The following is a 24,561-nucleotide window of genomic DNA, read 5'->3' as shown; positions in this document are numbered from 1 at the left end:
ATACTTCTAAGTCAGGATGGCGTGTGACTTGGAGGGGAACTTGGAGGTGGTGGTGTTCCCATGCGCCTGCTGCCCTTGTCCTTCTAGGTCGTGGGTTTGGGAGGTGCTGCTGAAGAAACCTTGTCGAGTTACTGCAGTGCATCTTGTAGATGGTGTACACTGCAGCGACGGTACGCCGGTGGTGGAGGGAGTGAATGTTTAAGGTGGTGGATGGAGTGCCAATCAAGCAGGCTGCTTTGTCCTGGATGGTGTCGAGCTTCTTGAATGTTGTTGGAGCTGCACTCATCCAGGCAAGTGGAGAGTATTCCATCACACTTCTGACTTGTGCCTTGTAGATGGTGGAAAGGCTTTGGGGAGTCGGGAGGTGAGACACTCGCAGCAGAATACCTAGCCTCTGACCTGCTCTTGTTGCCACAGTATTTGTGGCTGGTCCAGTTAAGTTTCTGGTCAATGGTGACCCCCAGGATGTTGATGGGGGATTCGGCGATGGCAATGTCGTTGAATGTCAAGGCGCGGTGGTTAGACTCGCTTGTTGGAGATAGCCATTGCCTGGCACTTCTGTGGCGCAAATGTTACCTGCCACTTACCAGCCCAAGCCTGAACGTCGTCCAGGTCTTGTTGCATGTGGGCATGGACTGCTTCATTATCTGAGGAGTTGTGAATGGTGCTGGACACTGCAGTCGTCAGCGAACATCCCCATTTCTGACCTTATGTTGGAGGGAAGGTCATTGATGAAGCAGCTGAAGATGGTTGGGCTTAGGACACTGCCCTGAGGAACTCCTGCAGCGATGTCCTAGGGCTGTGATGATTGACCTTCAACCACCACAACCATCTTCCTTTGTGCTAGGTATGACTCCAGCCAGTGGAGAGTTTTTCCCCCAATTCCCATTGACTTCAGTTTTACAAGGGCTCCTTGATGTCACACTCGGTCAAATGCTGCCTTGATGTCTAGGGCAGTCGCTCTTACCTCACCCTAGGAATTCAGCTCCTTTGTCAATTTTTGGACCAAGGCTGTAATGAGGTCGGGAGCCAAGTGGTCTTGGCGGAACCCAAACTAGGCATCATTGAGCAGGTTATTGGTGAGTAAGTGCCGCTTGATAGTACTGTCGATGACACCTTCCATTACTTTGCTGATGATTGAGAGTAGACTGATGGGGTGGTAATTGGCCGGATTGGATTTGTCCTGCTTTTTGTGGACAGGACATACCTGGGCAGTTTTCTGTATTGTCGGATAGATGCCAGTGTTGTAGCTGTACTGGAACAGCTTGGCTAGAGGCACAGCTAGTTCTGGAGTACAAGTCTTCAGCACGACAGCTGGGATGTTGTCGAGGCCCATAGCATTTGCTGTATCCAGTGCGCTAAGCTGTTTCTTGATATCATGTGGCGTGAATTGAATTAACTGAAGACTGGCTTCTGTGATGGTGGGGACCTCAGGAGTAGGCCGATTGGGATCAGCCATTTTACTGATCCATACAGATGAGGAAGATCACATGTTTTCCCACCTGTACTGCTGTAGCTGGTCTTAGCAAGCGCACTGGAATTAACCTTCGCATCTCTCAAGGGGGAGAGTAAGGATTGATTAGGATTCCAATATACAGTCACTTTTTTTTAACGTAAAGGTGTTGAGGTACATATCAACCAAGATCGAATTGAATAGCAGAACAGGCTTGAGGGGCTGAAGTATCCCATCGCCTCTGCTACTTTCTATTCCTTCGAGCACCTCGCCTTGTTCCACCCCTCGCTTTTCCTCAAAAATTCTTGCCGTCTTCCAGGCCCATCCTGTTTCACCCAGAGATATCTTCCCTCGACCTCTGCACTGAGCAACTTCACATCCTTGGTGATTTCAGCTGCCCTTGCACTCTCCTCAGAGTTCATTGCCCACCCTAAACCCCTACATCCATATAAATTCTCCTATTCGTTTTCATGACCAACCCTTTAACCGTACCATGTCCCATTGCATCTTGACTCCTATGGTCTCGATCACTGACGTATTTTCTGACCAGTTCCTTGTATTGCTCCCCACCTACGTTCCCTAGCTGCTTCCAACTCCAATTCTTTCTGCATTCACCCCCAGAAAACACACTTCCCTCAAGTCACTTAGAGCCATCGACTTTTCTCAACTGCACTTTTTCCCCACCCCTCCCCTTGTTCCCAGTAAAAAAAAAAAAAAAAAACATTTATTCTCCTCCATCCTGGTTGTTTCCCTGGTATGGCTTCCATGTTTGATTGCTCATGCACTGAGGATGCAGGCTTGAACATATCTGGCACACAACTGATTTAGCCATCCATTAGATCTGGCTGGACCACACGAAGTGTGAATGGGTCCCACTCTCCTCTCCTAAGAAAGCCTGCTACTCCAGGATCACCTTGGAGAGCAAAGATAAACACACGATTCTTTTCACCACTACCAACCATCCAATTATAAATTTAAAAAAAAACTGTAAATGCTAGAAATCTGAAACAAAAACAAATTACTGGAAATGTACAGTCGGTACCTAAATAGATAAGATTTTTTTTTTAATTCATTGATGGGATGTGGGCGTCGCTGGCTAGGCCTGCATTTAGTGCCCATCCCTAATTGCCCTTGAGAAGATGGTCGTGAGCCGCCGCCTTGAACCGCTGCAGTCCATATGGTGTAGGTACACCCACAATGCTGTTAGGAAGGGAGTTCCAGGATTTTGGCCCAGCGACACTGAAGGAACGGCGTTACAGGTCCAAGTCAGGATGGTGTGTGGCTTGGAGGGGAACTTGGAGGTGGTGATGTTCCCATGCGTCTGCTGCCCTTGTCCTTCTAAGTGGTAGAGGTCGCGGGTTTGGAAGGTGCTGTTGAAGGAGCTTTGGCGAGTTGCTGCAGTGCATCTTGTAGATATGGTACACACTGCAGCCACAGTGCGCAGGTGGTGGAGGGAGTGCTAATCAAGCGGACTGCTTTATCCTGAATGGTGTCGAGCTTCTTGAGTGTTGTTGGAGCTGCACTCATCCAGGCAAGTGGAGAGTATTCCATCACACTCCTGACTTGTGCCTTGTAGATGGTGGAAAGGCTTTGGGGAGTCAGGAGGTGAGACACTCGCTGCAGAATTCCCAGCCTCTGGCCTGCTCTTGTAGCCACAGTATTTATATGGCTGGTCCAGTTCAGTTTCTGATCAATGGTAACCCCCAGGATGTTGATAGTGGGGGATTCAGCGATGGTAATGCCATTGAATGTCATGGGGAGATGGTTAGAGTCTCGCTTGTTGGAGATGGTCATTGCCTGGCACTTGTGTGGTGCGAATGTTACTTGCCACTTGTCAGCCCAAGTCTGAATGTTGTCCAGGTCTTGCTGCATATGGACACGGACTGCGTCAGTATCTGACGAGTCTCGAATGGTGCTGAACAGTGTGCAATCATTAGCGAACATCCCCACTTCTGACCTTATGATGGAGGGAAGGTTGTTGATGAAACAGCTGAAGATGGTTGGGCCTAGGACACTGCCCTGAGGAACTCCTGCAGTGATGTCATGTGATTGAGATGAATGACCTCCAACAACCACAGCCAACTTCCTTTGTGCTAGGTAAGATTCCAACCAATGGAGAGTTTTCCCCTTGATTCCCATTGACTTCAGTTTTGCTAGGGCTCCTTGGTGCCACACTCGATCAAATGCTGCCTTGATGTCAAGGTCAGTCACTCGCCTCACCTCTTGAGTTCAGCTCTTTTGTCCATGTTTGGACCAAGGCTGTAATGAGGTCAGGAGCTGAGTGGCCCTGGCGGAACCCAAACTGGGCGTCAGTTAGCAGGTTATTGCTGAGTAAGTGCCGCCTGATAGCACTGTTGACGACACCTTCCATCACTGCTGATAATTGAGAGTAGACTGATGGGACGGTAATTGGCTGGCTGGGTCGGATTTGTCCTGCTTTTTGTAGACAGGACATACTTGGGCAATTTTCCACATTGCCGGGTAGATGTCAGTGTTGTAGCTGTACTGGAACAACTTGGCTAGGGGCGCAGCTAGTTCTGGAGCACAAGTCTTCAGTACTATTGCCGGAATCTTGTCAGGGCCCATAGCCTTTGCAGTATCCAGTGTCTTCAGCCGTTTCTTGACATCATGTGGAGTGAATTGAATGGGCTGAAGACTGGCATCTGTGATGCTGGGGACCTCTGGAGGAGGCCGAGATGGGTCATCCACTCGGCACTTCTGGCTGAAGATAGTTGCAAATGCTTCAGCCTTGTCTTTTGCATTTAACATTTTGTGTATAATGCTTTCAAATAATGTACTCTTATAGTTGGTTCCTTTTAACACAGTGAGACCACAGAAAATTATATCTACGTGGTAATGGAATGTGGCAACATAGACTTAAACACTTTGCTCCGAAGGAAAAAGGTCATCAATCCATTGGAGCGCAAATTATACTGGGAAAACATGTTGGAAGCTGTTCACACGATTCATCAGCATGGTAAGTACTTGCTTAAGACTCCATTTAACTAAAATTGATATTCAATTTTTTTCTTTCCTAAAAATGTTGCAAATGTGTAAAAAATGCACGAGTGCCGATAATGCTGTTCCCCCACCTAAGTGGCTGCTCTTCATGTGTGAGCTGAACGGCGTGTTTGTCAGGTATTTGACCATGAGGGTGCATTACTAATGCAATAGTAATGCAATCGGGTGTGGTAACACTAAGGGTAATATCTAAAGATTTTCCTGACAACGACCAACTCCCTTTCTCTTTTACACCCCCCGCCCAGCCACCACTAAATGAGGCATAACACCTCTAAGGGATTTCTGTGTCGTAACGAAAGTGCATAATTGAAGTGGATTTTAAGGTGTATTCATCTTGCAATTTGGTTTAAGATTGCTACCAACCAATTTCTTGAATTTGGTCACGTGTACATTTCATTTATCTTGTTTTACCGTCCACTGTAAAATTCTTGAATGTTGGGACTATGTAGTCTTTGTAATTTCATCCCCATTCCATGAGAAAGCATAATGAATTTTTTTTTTTTTAGGCATTATTCACAGTGACCTGAAACCAGCCAATTTTCTGATGGTTGAAGGAATGCTGAAGTTGATAGATTTTGGTATTGCCAACGAGATACAACCAGATGTGACCAGTATTAGTAAAGATGCTCTGGTGAGTGATGGGTGTGTTGGGTTAAGCTGACTTTTGTAAAGATTTTAGTAGGTTGATAGAACTTGTAGTGTTTAAGGTTAACTTTGTCCATAGTTGGACTTGTGATGTGTTGAGAGAAACCATTGGGCGAGTAGATGATGGTGGGTTGTATGCTATGATTTTACTTGTATAATTTAGGATTGAATCCAATTCAGACTGATGGGGTGAAAGACCTCTTTAAAATAGCTGTATACTAACTCCTCTGGAAGAAAACTGAGTTTAGGCAGTTTTGATTCATGCCCCATTTACTTAACTTTGCTGCCACTGCAATCAGGCTACCCTTGGTGGCATTGTAACAAAGGAATGAGGTGATGCTGCTGGTTGTGGAGGGTCTGAGAGCCACTAAAAGTAATTTGTTTTTGCCAGAACTGTCCCAACGACTGCACCAACATCTCTTCTGGTGACTAGTGAGAAGCAGGCCTTGTTGTTGTGTTTCTTGACCGAATGAAAGGTTTCTGTTGAGACCACCTCCCACTGCTTGAATTTCCGATCTTTTATGCAAAAGTTAAACATGCCAAGTTTTTTTTCATTCATGGGATGTGGGCGTCACTAGCAAAGCCAGCGTTTATTGCCCACCCATAATTGCCCTTGAGAAGGCGGTGGTGAGTCATCTTCTTGAACCACTGCAGTCTGTGGTGAAGGTATTCCCACAGTGGTTTTAGGTAGGGAGTTCCAGGACTTTGACCCAGTGACGATGAAGGAACGGCAATATATTTTCAAGTCAGGATGGTATGTGACTTGGAGGAGAAGGTGTTCCCATTCACCTTCTGCCCTTGTCCTTCTGGGCGATAGAGTTCGCAGATTTGGGAGGTGCTGCCGAAGAAGCGTTGGCAAGTTGCTGCAGTGCATCTTGTTGATGCCGGTGGTGGATGGGGTGCCGGTGGTGGATGGGGTGCCAATCAAGCGGGCTGCTTTGTCCTGGATGGTATCTTTGTGGAGGTTGGGTCACTAAGGTGGAGATGGACGGACAGATTTTTGCAAGATAAGGGAGTGAAGGGTTATGGGGAGCGGGCAGGGAAGTGGCTTTGAGCCCAAGATCAGCCATGATCTTATTGAATGGCGGAGCAGGCTTGAGGGGCCAAGTGGCCTATTCATGCTTCTATTTCTGGTGTTCTTATGTTCTAGCTTCTTGTGTTGTTGGAACTGCACTCATCCAGACAAGTGGAGAGTATTCATTACACTCCTGACTCCCTTGTAGATGATGGGGAATGGCTTTGGTGAGTCAGGAGGTGCAGAATACCCTGCCTCTGTCCTGCTCTTGTAGCCACAGTATTTATGTGGCTGGTCCAGTTAAGTTTCTGGTCAGTGGTGACCCCAGGATGTTGATGGTGGGGGATTTGACGATGGTAATGCCGTTGAATGTCATGGGGAGGTGGTTAAACTCTCTTGTTGGAGATGGTCATTACTTGTGTGGCGCGAATGTTACTTGCCACTTATCAGCCCAAGCATGAATGTTGTCCAGGTCTTGCTGCACGTGGGCATGGACTGCATTATCTGAGGAGTTGCAGATGTACAATCGCCCATGAACATCCCCATTTCTGACCTTATGATGAAGGGAAGGTCATTGATGAAGCAGCTGAAGATGGTTGGGCCTAGGACACTGCCCTGAGGCACTCCTGCAGTGATGCCCTGGAGCTGACATGATTGGCCTCCAACAACCACAACCAGCTTCCTTTGCTAGGTATGACACCAGCCAGTGGAGAGTTACCCCCCTGCCTCCCCCCCCCCCCCCCCCCCCCAGATTCCCATTGATTGCAATTTTACTAGGGCTCCTTGATGCCACACTAGGTCAAATGCTGCCTTGATGTCGAGGGCAGTCACTCTCCCCTCACCTCTGGAATTCAACTCTTGTCCATGTTTGGACTAAGACTGTAATAAGGTCTGGAGCAGAGTGGCTTTGGCGGAACCCAAAGTGAGCATCGGTAAACAGGTTATTGATGAGTAAGTGCTGCTTGATAGTACTGTCGACGACCCCTTCGTTTTGCTGCTGATTGAGAGTAGGCTGATGGGGTGGTAATTGGCCAGATTGGATTTGTCCTGCTTTTTGTTGATTGGGCATACCTGGGCAATTTTCCATTTTGTCGGGTAGATGCCAGTGTTGTAGCTATACTGGAACAGCTTGGCTAGAGGTGTGGCTAGTTCTGGAGCACAAGTCTTCAGCACTAGTCTTCAGCACTACAGCTGGGATGCTGTCAGGATGGAGCCCACAGCCTTTGCTGTATCCACTGTCCTCAGCCATTTCTTGATATCACGTGGAGTGAATTGAATTGGCTGAAGACTGGCTTCTGTGATGGTGGGGATCTCCGGAGTCTGCTGTGTCTGAAGGTGGCCTAAAGATGCAGGTCCTCACCCACCACCAAATTATATGTGGCGGTTAAATGAATGAGAGTCACTTAATATAGGTACGGTTTCCTTTGTTCTTTTAAGTATAGTATCCAAGTACAAAGCTCCCTCCTGATCACCCCTTTTCAATCTGGTCTGGTGTGGTTTGGAGCTGTGTTTGTACCTTTTTTGACTTGTTACAGATTTTTCAATTTATCTGTTTCATTGGATGTAATGTTTTAGTTCTAGCTGTCTCCTAGCAAAGAACAACAATCCTACCTCTGATCAAGGCATGCCTGAGTTGGCAAACTGTTTAGGGTACAAATTCTCTCTCAAAGCCACAGTAACATGTGATGGAATTCCTAAGCCAAAGAATTAACGTTTACAATTCGATAACAATGAACCAATATTATTTTTCTTTAACCAGATCAGTGTACCAATATCTGAATACTAACCTTATTTACCTCTGCCTCTCAGGTTGGCACATTAAATTTCATGGCACCCGAGACTATTAAAGATACATTCTCCAATGGTGAAAACAGACCAAAGTCAAAGGTAAGAACTGTGTTTAAGTATATATTTATATATACACGGATAGGTTCGGTACATGTACTTGAATTTAAATTTTGCTGTATCGCATGAGTTACAGCTATAACCACTAGAAGAATCAGATGTCCTCCTAGTGTTTTGAGAATTGAACTGCTGGCTTACCAGAAAAAATAACTGATGAGGCTTGTGAAGTATTACAGGCTGCACCGGCGAAAGAACAGGCTGGCAAAGAGCACTCCCCAGTCTGCCATGGTGGGGGAGGGATGAGTGTAGAGAGAAATGAGATTGCAACTTGTAGAACCAAGGGGTTTGAAACGGAGCAAAGGTGAATTTCTGGTGAGGAAGGGATATTTGTGAGTTAAGTGGGAAGGGAGTTTGGCAGGGCAACTGGGGAGTGAGTATGCAGGGGAAGTGGTGTTGTGAGGAGGGAGATGGAGAATAGAAGGGGTTGGGAATGTGAAAATAAAGTGCATGGTGGAAATAGCAATGAAAGATGAATTTGGGGGTGGGTAAGGCCGGATGAGTCACAAAGAAAGGGATCGGGTTACGCGGGGAGAGAAGTGTACAGATGGGGAGCAGCAAAGAGTACACGAGCATCAGGTAGCGATGCTAAGCAGAAATGAAAAATAGACATCTGGAGCAAGTGTGTTATGGGAAGGTAGGGGAAACTTCAAGGCAGCCAGGAGCCCCTATCACTCAAAACCTTCCTATAGCTCCAGCTAGATTCCTCCACCAACCATCACACTTCACTCTCCTGACCTGTGCCTGCACTGCCCATTGACGAGAGGGATAAGAAACAAAATAACGAAAGGCAGAAGAAGAAAATAAACACAAGAAACTAGAAGAGCATATACCGACAACCAATAGAGGAAAATCAGTTACCACCAGCAACACTGTCAGACGTGCGATACATAGATTATATTCTGTGACTTACCATGGGCAATGCTATACAAAACAATATTGAAAAAAATCGATCTATTTTAATCTATGTTTGGAAAACAGTCCGATTACTACTTCAAATCCTTTTTTCCCCAGCCTAAACTTCATGGTCCCTTGCTAACGCAACCTACCCCAACTTACTCAGCAACCCTTTCCCACTTTACCTTCCAACTCGCCATGAGCAATGCTATGGCAACTAGTACATTAAAAATATTTCATACGGATTTCAGTTCTTATACACGCTTGTTATTTTTGTGTCAGCATTTATAATGGAATCTTCCTTTATAAGCATTTATAAGGGGAAATCTTATATAAATATTTTACTCCTGCTTTTTGATGAACCAATTGAATCATTCAATGCTTTTCTTGGAGGGAAAAAAAGTCTGCTCTATTTTCTCTGCTTAAAATTTCTAATGTACAAAATAAAGTGTTAAAAAAAATACTCTTAATAGCATGATATTTTTCAATTGCATTGTCACATAAGAAATATGAGCAGGAGTAGGCCATTCGGCCCTTCGAGCCTGCTCCGCCATTCAATGAGATCATGGCTGATCTTCTGCCTCAACTCCATTCACCGGCCCTATCACCATATCACTTGATGCCCTTACTCGTCAGAAATCTATCGACTTCTGTTTTGAATATACCCAATGACTGAGCCTGCACAGCCCTCTGGGGTAGAGAATTCCAAAGATTCACCACCCTCTGTGGAAATTTCTTCTCATCTCAGTCCTGAATGGCCTACCTTTTTATCCTGAGGCTGTGGCCCCTGGTTCTAGACTCCCCAGCCAAGGGAAACATTCTCCCAGCATCCACCCTATCAAGCCCTGTAATTTTGTATGCTTCAATGAGATCACCCCTCATTCTTCTAAATTCAAGAGAATACAGGCCTAGTTTACTCACACTATCTTCTCATACGACAGTTCCGCCATCCCAGGAATCAATCTCGTGAACCTTCGTTGCACTCCCTCTATGGCAAGTATATCCTTCCTTAGGTAAGGAGACCAAAATTGTACACCGTACTCCAGGTGTGGTCTCACCTAGGCCCTATAATTGGAGTAAGACTTCTTTACTCTTGTACTCAGATCCTCTTGTAATGAAGGCCAGCATAGCATTTGCCTTCGTAATGGCTTGCTGCACCTGCACATTCACTTTCAGTGACTCATGTACAAGGACACCCAGGTCCCTTTAAGCATCTGCATTCCCCAATCTTTCACCATTTAGGAAATATTCTGCCTTTCTGTTTTTCTACCAAAGTGGATAACTTCATATTTATCCACATTATATTCCATCTGCCATGTTCTCGCCCACTCACTGAGCCTGTTGAGATCCCCTTGAAGCTTCTTCACATCCTCTTCGCAACTAACACTGCCACCTAGCTTTGTGAATTTTAATACCTTCAAAATTTTTAGTTGAGGGCTTCAGCCTCTCCAAAAGCTTGAGCTTGGCCTTGATCTTTTTCTCCTAGACGTCTGACTGTTGGCTGAAGGGAGGTTTGGTTGAAGGGAGGTCCTGCAGGAGGAGTATGTGTAATGTGCAGTTTCCCCAGGATGTATCTTTAGCATTTAGCTAGCTAAATTAACTAACAAAATCTGTCTTGGGCTGAGAGGCATATTGACTTTTCTCATCCTAATTTGAGAATTAGTAAAGCCTCTAATTATGATGATTCACCTGTTTTTTGTTGATGCTGATTACAATGTTTACATTTTCTGACATCTGAGACCGAGCTAGTGACTGACAGATGAACAAAGCAGCACTTCCAGAAACCAAGGGATAGGCTGTCCTCTTTACCACCAGGGCAGTAATCTGGTGGGCAGATCACCTGCACTTTATACAACCTGCCTGATTTTCATATTGGTGATTTCAGTGGAATGAACATCTGGTGGGTACTATAACGGGTGGGCGATCTGTCTGCCAGATTACCGCTCGGGCAGTGAAGGTGAAAATCTGTCCTCAAATTTTATTTTTGCAGAGATCTCTTTGGAAAGTTACAAACCATGGCTGCCTGACTTGAGATGCTCCTAACCCATGTTAAACCATCAGGCCCATGCCGTACCCCTCCCCTAATTATTGACCGATGCTAGGAAGCCACCAATGAGCCATGTCCCACCCACCCCAGTTCTGCTAAACCCTAGGTTTTCTTTCCATAGTAATGTGAAACCAAAGGAATCGTCTCCCTCGCCATGGTGCCAAATCCCAGTAGTGCCACTGCACTGATGTCAATGTCCAAGACGATTCCCATTGCTACCAAAACCGAGCACAGCCCTCAGTGCAGTTAAACCCCATTTATTCTACCCAGCATTACTAAATGCCAGCATCAGGTATTTGGGGCTTCTCCCACTCTGCCGAAATTACAGCAGCAGATGGGCAAAGCCCCGAGGAAATTCCCAGCACAGATAGCCAACTGATGCATCTTGTACACAATCTTGCTACCTTTTCTCAACTTTAAAACTGGTAAAGATAAAAATTGAATGCATAGATAAAATAAAGTGGCACCGAATTGCGCTTCTCAACGTTTCATACCTGGGCAAGATATGAATGGAGGCTTAGAGCCATGCAGGGTAGCAAGTTTGCTGAAGGCTACAGGTAATTAGGAGATGGCTCATGGGTTGTATTCTAGGTGGATAGCTCATAGCTTGAGCCACTACACCAGCTATTTCAATGCCATTCTCTAAAATGCATGCCTATAATTTGGGTTAGTAGATGTACAATGCACCATTGTTGCATCATTTGCTTTTGGTTATGTGTATTGTCCTTGGTTACTCCTTGGAAATAAAAGGAAAATATTAATTTAAAAAGTATTGACAATTTTAGCTCTCATTTTTTCACAAACTTTTAACAGGCTTAGAACATCTAGATCTATTCTGATTGCCTTACTAAAAAGTACCTAACCATGGCACTGCAGAAGACTTTTTCACCATGCACTTCATTACAGATAAGTCCAAAGAGTGATGTGTGGTCCCTTGGCTGTATCTTGTACTACATGACTTATGGGAAGACGCCATTTCAACACCTTACAAACCAGATCAGCAAGCTACAGGCTATTACAGACCTGAGCCATGAAATACAATTCCCTGCTATTGCAGAAAAGGATCTTCTTGATGTACTGAAGGTATGCAATTTTCTATCAAATAAATTGTTTAAAACAACATTTTATTTTAATTTCTCATCTTGCATATCAAACCCAAGTAAAGGCGAGAACAGTGAGAACACAAGAAAACCTGTGTTTGTGTGATTCTTTTCCTCCCCCAAGTTGGGAGGAGTGGATCACAGTCCGGGAGCTCGGTGGAATGCTCGAGGAGGGTTAACTTGTGGCTTTGGGAGTGGCAGCTGGAGGCTGAAAAAAGTAAATGTAAAATAAAAATTCACCGATCTATATATTTTAGAAATAAAATCAAACCTGTCTTCCCAGCAAATAAAAAACAACATGGCTACCAGAGTTGGGGATGGAGGGAAAAGAGAATTGAGATTGCTCCACACCACTACCAGATGGTGGAAACCTGCAATTATTTTGTGACCAGTTACTAAAGTGCTTTGCCTCTGAGTTTTCCTGTTCTAAATGATTACATATTTATTTTCGATTAATAACTTAAAAATTACAATGCTGAAACGGGCCATTCAGCCTAACAAGTCCATGTTGTTTATCCTCCACATGAGCAGTAGCCCTAATCCCATGTGCCTGTTCCGTTGCCATATCTCTCTCTTCCCTATTTCCTTACACAAGGCAATTCAGCGTACTGTGTTCAGTTTTGACACCTGGGATGAGAAGCTTATAGTTGAGGAGATACTTAAGATAGTGGAACTTTCCACCAAAACAGAAAAGAGGAAATTAAGAGGTTTTTAAAATTAAAGGGTTTTTATATGGTGAATAAGGAAAGGCTATCTTTGTAGATTGTAGAGTCCTCCATTTTAAATTGTCACTCAGTGAGGAGGGAGGTTAGGAGGCATTTCTTCATGCAATGGGTTGTTGGAACATGGAATAAATTGCCACTGGGAGTAGGTATAGCAAAGATCATTGTATCTTAACAGAAAAGTAGATACTTTTTTTTTTATTCGTTCCTGGGATGTGGGTGTCGCTGGCAAGACCAGCATTTATTGCCCATCCCTAATTGCTCGAGAAAGGGGCGGTGAGCCAGGGAATATTTGATGCCGGAGAAGAAATAGAGCTATAGGGATAGCATGGGGCTGTGGGTTTAGGTTTGAATTAGTCTAGCAAAGAAGCAGCACCAACGCAATGGATCAAATGGCCTCCTGCTGTCCTGTAAATGTCTGGTTCTAAGATGCAACTGTCTGGGTTTGAGTCTGGCATCTATTATTCACTGGAGAGAAAATTGAAAAATAAATGTGACTCTGTACTGCAATATATGTACTCCTCTGAATGGTGTAGTGTTAGTCTATGTTTAAACAGTGTAATTTAATTAAGTGAGGAAAAAATAAAAGTTGACAATGTTGCGGTTCTTTAATTCTCTAAAAATTGTAACTGCACAAAGTTGGTGAAGCCTGCATTTGATGTCTCGGCTTTAATTCTGAAAGTTTCTTAGTGTATTTAATGTGACTAAATATCCTGTAATGTGGTCCTTTGCTGTACTGCATGAGTTGAAGCTTGTTTTATATAAATAGAAATGCTTGATGAGGAATCCTAAGGAAAGGATATCTATTGCAGCACTGCTCGATCATCCCTACGTGCATCTCCAAGTTCAGCAGTCAGGTAGGTCATCTAACCTCAAATTGACTGTTTCCAATGAATTGAACTCTTTACTCTAACCAGAGGACACAGATTTAAGATAATTGGAAACGGAACCAAAGGAGTAATTTTTTTTTTACTGAGTTATGGTCTGAAATGCACTGCCTGAAAGGGTGGTGGAAGCAGATTCAATAGTAACTTTTAAAAGGGAATTGGGTATATATACTTGAAAAGGAAAAATTTGCAGGGTTATGGGGCAAGAGTAGGGGTGTGGAACTAATTAGATAGCTATTTCAAAGAGCCAGAATAGGCATGATGGGCCAAATGGCCACCACCTGTGCTGTAAGAATCTATGATTTTTACATCTTCTTCAATGTTTCTGTATGGCAACATGTCAAAGAGGAAACCAGGAGCAATCCTATACAAGATCTAGTGTTTAATAGCGAGCCTAACATGGTGTCAGGCCTCCATGTGGGACAACAGCTGGGAAACAGACCACGTGTTGAAAAACTACAATTAATTCCAGATTTCAAAAGGACTAGCTTTAATAAAATGACCAGAGTATTTGGTGTAGGTCTATTGGTCAACTCTACTGGGTGGGGTTAAAACTGATGCAGAATATAAAAGGCAAGTTTTAAAGAGCAAACTAAAGCACGTGGAAGCCATGTACGTCCCAAAAAATGTTTTAAAAAGGGTGTGTGGTAAGAAGAGGCCAAGGTGGTTGACTGGTCATGTACAAAGACAGATAAGATGTAAACAAAAATTATTTTTATAAATTAGAAGTACATAATGCACAGCAAAACAAACACAAGTACCAATAACAGTTTAAAAGTTGCTATGGCTGCTATTAGATCAGCTAAATGGTTAATGAAAGAGAGGATTGTGGACACTGGTAACAAAAAAAATTGTTAATAAAATAGATGAGCATATTGTTTTAGAAAGAATACAGAACTTTAAATAGATTGGGTTTCCAGCCCAGGTGATATCTATGCAAGGATCCTTGAGATGGGACGGATGCTATGTGAACCCTTGCCAGTATCTTTAATAGCTCACTGGAGTCAGGAACTGTTCTGTTAGACTGAAAGGAGGCTAACATAGTTCAAATTTTTTAAAAGGGGGTTAAGGCAAACCCTGGAAACTACAAGCCTGACTTCAGTAATAGGTAAGATGCTCGAGGGATTCATTAGGGATGTACTATATGAGCAGTTGGACAGAGAAGACCATATTATGGGTGAATGTCTGTCTGTGGGCAGAACGTGGTTGTCGATGGATTTCAATCTGCTTAGAATGTATCCTGCAGGGATGGGTATTGGGGCCTTTGCTATTTACTATTTTCATTAATAAGCTACGTGTAGGTATTGGTCATTTTCTGCAAGTTTGCAGAAGATACGAAGATATGTGCGAATGTTACAGGATGCTCAACTACTGCAAGCAGAGCTGGATGTTCTGGGGTATCTGACCCCTGTTTAGCAAATAATGTACAACTTAGAAAAGTGTAATGTTATGCACATGGGCAGGTCAAATGCTAAACTTACGGGGAATAGAAATAAACCTAGTGGTGAAAGAAAAGGATCTGGGTGTTTTAGTGTATCAATCTCTAAAGGTTCATGACCAATGCCATGGAGCTATAGCTAAACGAACAGTGTTCTGGCAAGACAATTCACTTTTTTTAAAGCAAAGGAGCATACCATTTTGTCTTTGTACAAGGACTTGGTTAGGCCTCAGTTAGAATACTGTGCCCAGTTTTGGTCTCTTCACATGGTGGGAGATATTGAGGCTTTGGAAAGGGTGCCACTAGATTTCCCTGTTTAAAACAAATTAGTTACCCAGATAGGCTCAATGAGCTCAGTCTCTATTTTAGAGAAGTGTAAACTTGGAGATAATTTGATTGAGGTATATAAAATAATTAAGGGATGTAACTGTGCTTATATAGAGCAATTATTTCAACTGGATAGGTTAGGGAGACAGATAAGATGTTAGAAGTCCTGTTTACAAGTTATGTAAGGGCAGAAGCAGGTTGGATGTTGGGCGGTTCTTCTTTTCCCCTGGACCTCTGGAACGGTTTCCGACTCGTGATGAATGCTGATTCGGTGTATTCTTTCAAGGGAGAGCTGGACCTGTTTCTGGTTGGAGTGGAAATCCCCTTGTAGAAGAGTTGGGTATCCTGTAACATAAATCAGGATCTCTTGAACTACGTTCAATCGCTTTCAATATTCCAAAATTCTCAATGAATATACATCCCATTGAGAAATAAAAACTCCACAGGCAAAGTGAGCCATCCATGGCTAACTAAAGAAGTTAAGGATAGTATTAGAATAAAAGAAGAATAGTAGTAAGCCTGAGGATTGGGAGAGCTTTAGAAACCAGCGAAGAATGACCAAAACATTGATGAGGGAGAAAATGGAATGAGAGTAAAGGAGCAAGAAATATAAAAACAGATTGTAAGAGAAAGGAAGAGTAGCAGCAAAAGTAAGCATTGGTCCCTTAGAGGCTGAGACAGGAGATATATTGGGGAACAAGGAAATAGGCAGGCTTTAAACAAATATTTTGTATCTGTCTTCACAGTAGAAGACACACAAAGTATACCAAAAATAGTGGGGAACCAAGGGGCTAATAAGAGCGAGGAACTTAAAGTAACTAATGTCAGCAGAGAAAAAGTACTTGAGAAGCTAATGGGACTAAAAGCCAACAAATCCCCTGGACTTGATGGCCTACATCCTAGGGTTCTAAGAGGTGGCGGCAGAGATAGTGGATCCATTGGATGTGATTTTTGAAAAGTCCCAGCTAATTGGAAGGTAGCAAAATGTAACCCTGCTATTCAAGAAAGGAGGGAGAGAGAAAACAGGGAACTACAGGCCAGTTATCCTGACATCAGTTGTCTGGAAAATGCTGGAATCCATTATTACAGAAGTGGTAACGGGACACTTAGAAAATCATAATATGATTAGGTAGAGTCAACATGATTTTATGAAAGGGAAATCGTGTTTAACAAATTTGAGTTATTTTGAGGATGTAACCAGCAGGGTAGATGAAGGGGAACCAGTGGATGTAGTATATTTGAATTTCCAAAAGTCATTCGATAAGGTGTCATTTAAAAGGTTAAGCACGATAAGGGTACATGGGGTTGGGGAATAAGGTATTGGCATGGATAAAGTTTGGTTAATAGACAGAAAAAAGAGAGTAGGGTAAATGGGTCATTTTCAGATTGGCAGGCTGTAACTAGTGGGGTGCCACAAGGATCAGTGCCTGGGCCTCAGCTATTTACAATCTATATTCATGACTTGGATGAAGGGACCGAGCGCAATGTATCCAAGTTTGCTGACGATACAAAGCTAGGTGGAAAAGTAAGGTGTGAGGAGGACATAAAGAGCCTGCAAAGGGATATAGACAGGTTAAGTGGGCAATAAGGTGGCAGATGGAGTATAATGTGGGGAAATGTGAAGTTATTCACTTCAGTAGGAAGAATAGAAAAAAGGATATTTTTTAAATGGTGAGAAACTATTAAATGTTGGTGTTCAGAGAGATTTAGGTGTCCTTGTACAGGAAACACAAAGTTAGCATGCAGGTACAGCAAGCAATTAGGGAGGCAAATAGCATGTTGGCTTTTATTGTTAGGGTTGGAGTACAGGAGTAAGGAAGTATTGCTACAATTGTACAGGGCTCTGGTAAGACCACACCTAGAGTACTGTGCAGTTTTGGCTTCCTTATTTAAGGAAGGACATACTTGCCTTGGAGGCGGTGCAATGAAGGTTTACTAGATTGATCCCTGGGATAAGAGGGTTGTCCAATGAGGAGAGATTAAGTAGATTGGGCCTGTACTCTCTGGAGTTTAGAAGAATGAGAGGCGATCTCATTGTAACGTACAAGATTCTGAGGGGGATTGACAGGGTAGATGCTGAGCGATTGTTTCCCCTGGCTGGAGAGTCCAGAACTAGGGGGCATAGTCTCAGGATAAGGGGTAGGCCATTTAAGACTGAGATGAGGAGCAATTTCTTCGCTTAGAGGGTTGTGAATCTTTGAAATTCTCTGGCCCAAAGTGCTGTGGATGCTCAGTTGTTGAGTATATTCAAGGCTGAGATAGATAGATTTTTGGACTCCAGAGGAATTAAGGGATATGGGGATAGGGCAGGAAAGTGAAGTTGTGGTCTTATTGCATGGTAGAGCAGGCTTGAAGGGTCTTATGGCCTACTCCTGCTCCTTTATGTTCTAAGGGGGTTGGAGAGGAATTTTCCAAGTTCTTAATTAATTGGCCTGGGTTTTTATAAAAGAAAGACTAACATTTATCTAGCGCCTTTCACAACCTCATTGTCCCAAAGTGCTTTGCGGCCAATTAAATTCTTTTAAAGTGTAGTCACTAATGTAAGAAATCTGTCTTTTTTTGCCTCTACCAGGAGATTACATGGCTTTGGGTGGGTAGGTGAGAATGTATTGTGATGCATAAAGCATCACAATTTTGGGGCGAGGCTTGTGTACCCTTAATCCTTTGTTTTTAATAGGCTGTCTAGGTTGGAAATGCATCTATTTTCTCCAAAGAATTGTCAAATGTCACTAGCATAATTCATACAGTAAATATGAAGTTTAATTGCTCTGGGAAAGATGGGGAAATGAGCTCTGCACAGAAACAGGAAATTTAGAGATCTTTCTGAAAATTCATTGCAAAATGTAATTAAAATCATAGTTAGCCTTTGAGTGCAAAATAAAATGGGAATTAAGTGTGAACATGAAATGTTTAAGATTTTCCTACTTAAAAGGTGCACTTGTTGAGTTACACAATGGCTGGGGAGAAAATATGGGAGGGGGCTCCTGATTGTATCTGAGAAAGTGCCACTTTGTAAAGAGAGCATTCCTCTATCTGGCTAAACGGTTTGAGAGTTTGTGTTGGGCATAACAATGGAATGCTTTGTTTTGTATAGAAGTGGAATCCAGCAAGGCATCCAGAAAAGAAGTGCATCACATCTTAAGCCAGTTGGTAGCTTTGAATTCTCCAAACAGCATCACCAGGGCAACTAGAGTAAGTCATATCCTGACTTTTATTTCACATTTTGGATTTGTCAATAATTGTTTTGTAGTTAACTGTCTACTTCATTTTAGTAGGAAACACTGCAAAACTTGTACCATATTTTGTATTTTTCACTAGATAGTACAGTAGCTTGCAATATAATACACTCATTTCTATAGTACTTTATCAAAGTGCTTCACTGACATTTTTTGTATTGAAATAGACAAAGTCAAATAGTTCTTGTTCTTCTGACCTGACCATCTTGCAGTGGTTATACAGTACTTGTAATGTAAAGTAATCAGACATGCCATGTTTTCATTAAGTTTTCAATTTTACATTCACGCTGACATTTGGTAAGGATCAAGGCTGTCTCTCCAGCATCAGTAATAGTCTTGACTTCGGAGTCAGTGATCCAGGCATCAAAAAGGAAATCACTGTGGCTACCTAAATAGTTAACGTATTTGCTTATTCCTTCTGTTTTTTAAAATTTAATTTTTTTAACTCGTCCCTTCTGTGGTTCCCTATTTCATATTCATTTCTTTCATAACGTGATTAATACTGCAGTTTGGGAACCAGAACAACGCTAAAATCCATGCAGTGCAACTAGGGTTTTGTCACAACATTTCTGAGAGACATGTCACATACAATAAATTGGTTGGAAATACAGTTCCTTTTTGTAGGTAAACAGAACCTAAGAAATGGGAGCAGGAGTAGGCCATTTGGCCCCTTGAACCTGTTCTGCAATTCAATAAGATCATGGCTGATCTACCTCAACTCCACTTTCCTGCACTATCCCCCATATCCCTTGATTCCCTTAATATCCAAAAATCTATCGATCTCTGCCTTGAATATACTCAACGACTGAGCATCCACAGCTCTCTGGGGTACAGAATTCCAAAGAGTCACCACCCTCTGAGTGAAGAAATTTCTCCTCATCTCGGTCCTAAATGGCTGACCCCTTATTCGGAGACTGACCCTGGTTCTAGACTCCCCAGCCAGGGGAAACATCCTCCCTGCATCTACCCTGTCCAGCCCTGTAAGAATTTTGTATGTTTCAATGAGATCACATCTCATTCTTCTAAACTCTAGTGAATACAGGCCTAGTCTACTCGATCTCTCCTCATAGGACAATTTCCCCCCCCCCCCCCCCCCCCCAAAATCCCTGGAATCAGTCTGGTGAACCTTTGTTGCACTCCCTTTATGGCATGTATATCCTTCATTAGGCGAGACGACCAAAACTGTACACAATACTCCAGGTGTGGTCTCACCAGGGCCCTATATAATTGCAGTAAGACGTCTTTACTCTTCTACTCAAATCCTCTTGCAATAAAGGCCAACATACCATTTGCTTTCCTAATTGCTTGCTGTACCTGCATGTTAACTTTCAGTGATTTGTGTACAAGGACACCTGGGTCCCTCTGCACACCAACATTTTCCAATCTCTCTCCATTTGAAAAATACACTGCTTTTCTCTTTTTCCTACCAAAGTGGATAACTTCACATTTCTCCACATTATATTCCATTTGCCATGTTCTTGCCCACTCACTTAGCCTATCTATATCCCCTTGTAGCCTCTGCATCCTCCTCACAACTTACATTCCCACCTAGCTTTGTATCATCAGCAAACTTGGATATATTGGCCCAGAAATTCGGGTCCCCACGGGTGAGTACGCACTGGGTACTCACGCGTAGGCCCAACGAAAGTGCCGGTTTCGTGCATGCGCGGGAAACCGGCACTTCCGTTCCCCTGAAAGAAGGGGTTCAGAAGTCGAACGCGCGCGCCGGAGAGGCAGCGCGTGCGCATTGAACTTACGTTTTTTTTTGCAGCTTTCTCCGGGAGGGTAAGCCTCCAGCAGTTACACTTTTAAAAGATTTAAAAAATTTATTTGAGGTTTTAGTGGTGTTTTGGGGCTTATAGTATTTATAGGTTTGACAGCTCTTCCTGTCAAACTTATGAATGAAGCATTCCCTGCTACCATTGGCTCTCCGTGGCCCACGTGATCCTAGGGGATGCATCGAACTAACTGCGCCCCTGGGATATGCAAGCACTGCACGCCGGCAGTTGGAGGAGGCCCAGGATCGGAATCCCATGCGGGCCCACAGCTGAACGGCCGGCGCGCTAGGTAAGTGCAGATCGGGGGCTTGCACCCGCGGGAAGCCTCCGACCTGAATTTCTGGGCCATTACATTCGGTCCCCTCATCCAAATCATTGAATTAGATTGAGAATAGTGGAGGCCCAAGCACTGATCCTTGCAGTACTCCACTAGTTACAGCCTGCCAACTCGAAAATGACCCGTTTATTCCTACTCTGTTTTTTGTCCGATAACCAATCCTCAATCCATACTAGTATATTACTCCCAATCACATGAGCCCTAATTTTGTTTAATAACCTCTTGTGTGGCTCCTTATCGAATGCCTTCTGAAAATACAAATACAACACATCTACTGGTTCCCCCTTATCTGTTCTAGTTAAAACAGCTGTTTTGTGCACAGTCAAATCTCACCATGAAGTAAGTGACCAGTTGATCTGTTTGTGGTGGTGGTGGTTGAGGAAGAATTGTTGGTCAAGGCACCAGGGGAACTGCCTATACTTCAAACAGTACTATGGGAACTTTACCCGTTGTTTGATCAGGTGGACATTGGATAGGGACTTTTTCACACCTCATCTGACAGGTGGTACCTGCAACAATGCAGCATTCCCTCGTGACTGCATCACAATGTCTCCAGAGTATATGCCTAAGTGCTGGGAGGGGCCTCCTCAACCCATAACCTTTTGACTCCGAGGCTACCAACTGAGCCAAGCTAGGCAAACCAGCACAGGGTACAGGTTTCTGTCCATAAACATGTTTTACATTGTAGTGCCACTATAAATTGTCTGATTTGTGCTCTCAAACATTTTGTGTTACAACATGGCATGACCTAGAGTATTCTGGAGCAGTGTGTGTAAGGGTAAAACATTTTACAGGCTAATTTTACTCTAATTGAAACGTACTTCTGAGAGAAGCAGTACTGAATTGGAACTTTTCCCGATTATGTTCCTTAAGTCAATATATGAACCAGTGTATTTGAATATTGGTCAATTTCTGTTGCATTTTTCTGTAATCCTACCCACAGCAAGAATCTTACTTAACAGTGTATTTCACAAAATAATATTATGGTACTCAATTGGTACCGAACTAAAAACTCTGCTTTGGAGTTGCCTCTTGGAATTATGTGTGCATGTCCTCAGCCAAAGCAGTCTGTTGCATACTGAGCACGTGTGTGGTGTCCAGAATAATAATTGTACTTATAAAATAAAAATTTAAGTGGGGGGAGGTATTTCAGAATTGTCAATACTTTTGCGCACAATTTTCCCCTATAACACTATTTGGTATATTGTTTAATTTAAAATAACTCTGTGATTGAAGCAGAGCTAGCAATTTGGACAACATTTAGAAGCTTGTCTGTGCATGCAAACTGCATTCCATTGTCATTGATTTTGCAGAAGGCAAGGTCTGCATCATTGAATACACATTCCATCCTGTATCACCAAGATTTAACAGTTTTAAATGCTGAAAGCATGCTTTACAGCAACCTAACTCTTTCTTTTGTAGGTTTTATGGGAACAGTGCAACAATGGCCATGATCTCGATGTGTCCGCTTTTGTGAAGCCATCCCGTCACAATTTGTAGCAAATATAATGATGCATTCCTCAGATGAAAAATGTGAATCGAGCCAGAGAATAGCAGATCCCGAAGACTGAGAGTTTGGATCCTATGTCTCTTGGAACATGTAGAGCAATGGAAGATTGATCTGATTCTTAAACTGCCATGTGGCTGTCGCTGATCTTTTTGTGTATATAGTATACAGCCTGTTGTGTGTAACATCATGGTGTCTTGCCAAGAACAATGCTTCCCATCCACCTGTAGTAGCAGTAGCATACAAGTCTACATATGCTGATTTACAAAGAGGGGGAGGACTGAGGTTGGCTCAAAGAACTTAGCACTATTTCTAAAGATGCAAGATTCAAGGTATTTTCAAATAATTTGGTAACAAATGTTTTTCTTTTCATCAAGCACTCTTGCGTCAGGTTTAGAAGTTAGTGGCAAAGTAAAGCTCTCCCTGCTTTTCACCAACTTAGGAAGACCAGCCGCCACTGCACCAGTCTGATCTTTTTGCATTTTGCATAACCATCCGTGGGCTTCAGATTGTTAAATAAAGGCTGTTTTGTGCTTTGTTCCATTACATTCTTGGAACTGAATGGAGACTATCCAAACTCATTCACATACAGCTACCAGAGATTTCATTCCCATCCTTTTGGGCTAGAATTTAACATGGGTACCAAAGGTGAAAAGGCAGTCTAACCCATTGTCACGTTCACATTTGAGGCTTTAAAATCTTGAATTTGTATTTTCTTGATCAATCAATTGGAATTTGAGGTGCGTAAAGATGGAGATTTAGTTTATTTTCCTGCACTGATGGTGAATTTTCTTTTATACACAACCTGATTGACAAGTCAGTGTGTTGCACCACCCAGCTACCTACCTACATATTGTTGAGATAACCTGTAAATACTTTGAACTGTAGCACCTATTAAACTTGGTCTACGCTAGATATACAAGTACTCTTGTATTTAAAAAGAAAAGACAAATTTTGATGAATCTAAATATAAACTAATCAGCTGATTGCAATTGTTACTAATATACTATACCTAATTGTTTTGTAAATACAAATAAAGAGAACATGTAAGCAAGTACATAACCTCAGACAATTTTGGTTGAAGTATTAACTCACCATGAATCCTCTGTATAGTGATATTTGTTTGCTTCTCTAATAGGTATATCACATCATAACTTCACCTTTCAAAGCTCCTGAGATTTTAAAATAGTTGTACAAGAACTATGAAAAGGCATGGCTTAGTCATTGAAGAATTTGTTGAAGAGGCTGTTGGATAACAACACTGTTTAAATTAATGCCTTGGGGAGAGAAGAGGGAAAAGAACATTAAATTGTCGATCTAACCTACTTGCTTTAATTGAGGGAAAGTTGAAGCTAACTGGCAATTAGCAGTGAAATTATGAGACGCTAGTTATAATGTGGAACATTAATGTGACATTAGTGAAGATATAACCATTTGTGACCATGCTCATACACTCTAAACGTAATGCAGATTTGTTTCAGAAGTATGCCCACATTAAGATATTAACTACTATAGAAGAGAAATTCTCTGCAGTTTTATGTAGTTTGTTGCTCACTGGAAAAATTTGGTTTAAAATGTCAGCTAATAAATGTTGATATAGCATTCCTATTCCAATTAAATATTTGTACCAAGCAGCTATTTTTTCTTCAAACATGATGTAATGTTTACATTAATGCTAATGTAACAGGTCGACACAGCCTGCATGTAGTTCATCAGCACATTGTCCAGCTAGGCCTGTTTGTGAATACACTTTTTTGAATATTTTCTTTACAAGGAGGCTGCTTGATTCCAGCAAAGATTTGTGATGTTTAAGTCTGATCGCAGCAGCCATTTTTCTGTTCCCTGAATTTTTATGCAGCCACCTCTGAATAGACTCTCTCATACAGTAGGTCTACAGAGCCTGTTTCACAATCAGAAATCATTGACTGACTCTCGGCCCTGGGCCTTGTATCGTGTTCATAAGAATACAATGCACTTGTGATAAAAAACCTTGGGCTAGATTTTGGTTTCAAAATAATGATTAGGCTAATGGTGCTCGCTGTTATTTATATGTAAATGGTATAACAACTTCAGGTGAGGAGCAGATGTGCGGTTAAATGCTAATATCCAAAAGTTGCTGTTGCGCCGCTCCACCATTAACTTCGCAAATCTGGCTCACCGTTGAAAGGGATTGAATGTCGTGAAGTTGCTCTATTTGCATGGCAGGTACGAGCTAAATTCGCCACAAAGTTGTCTTGTCATTTCAAGTG

At 42.7% G+C, this 24,561-nt stretch overlaps 1 protein-coding gene across 2 annotated transcripts in view; it reads left to right on the top strand.

Moving 5' to 3' along the window:
- The window catches only part of ttk (ttk protein kinase), a 48,170-nt gene extending 24,224 nt beyond the window's left edge, over window positions 1-23,946 (top strand). For both annotated transcript variants that reach the window (XM_085997682.1, XM_085997683.1), the window contains exons 16-22: window positions 4,279-4,430; window positions 4,981-5,105; window positions 7,944-8,021; window positions 11,887-12,063; window positions 13,572-13,659; window positions 18,549-18,646; window positions 22,228-23,946. In XM_085997682.1, coding sequence (XP_085853808.1) covers window positions 4,279-4,430; window positions 4,981-5,105; window positions 7,944-8,021; window positions 11,887-12,063; window positions 13,572-13,659; window positions 18,549-18,646; window positions 22,228-22,305 — 796 coding nt within the window. In that variant the 3' untranslated portion in view covers window positions 22,306-23,946. The remainder of the gene's footprint in view (window positions 1-4,278; window positions 4,431-4,980; window positions 5,106-7,943; window positions 8,022-11,886; window positions 12,064-13,571; window positions 13,660-18,548; window positions 18,647-22,227) is intronic.
- The last annotated feature ends 615 nt before the right edge of the window (window positions 23,947-24,561 follow it).

This window comes from Somniosus microcephalus, chromosome 9, assembly GCF_052327205.1.
Source record: "Somniosus microcephalus isolate GS21.2 chromosome 9, FLI_Smic_1.0, whole genome shotgun sequence".
In the NCBI taxonomy this organism is placed as follows: Eukaryota; Metazoa; Chordata; class Chondrichthyes; order Squaliformes; family Somniosidae; genus Somniosus; species Somniosus microcephalus.
The sequence above is the reverse complement of the archived record's forward strand: the minus strand, read 5'-3'. Positions and strand labels throughout refer to the sequence as shown.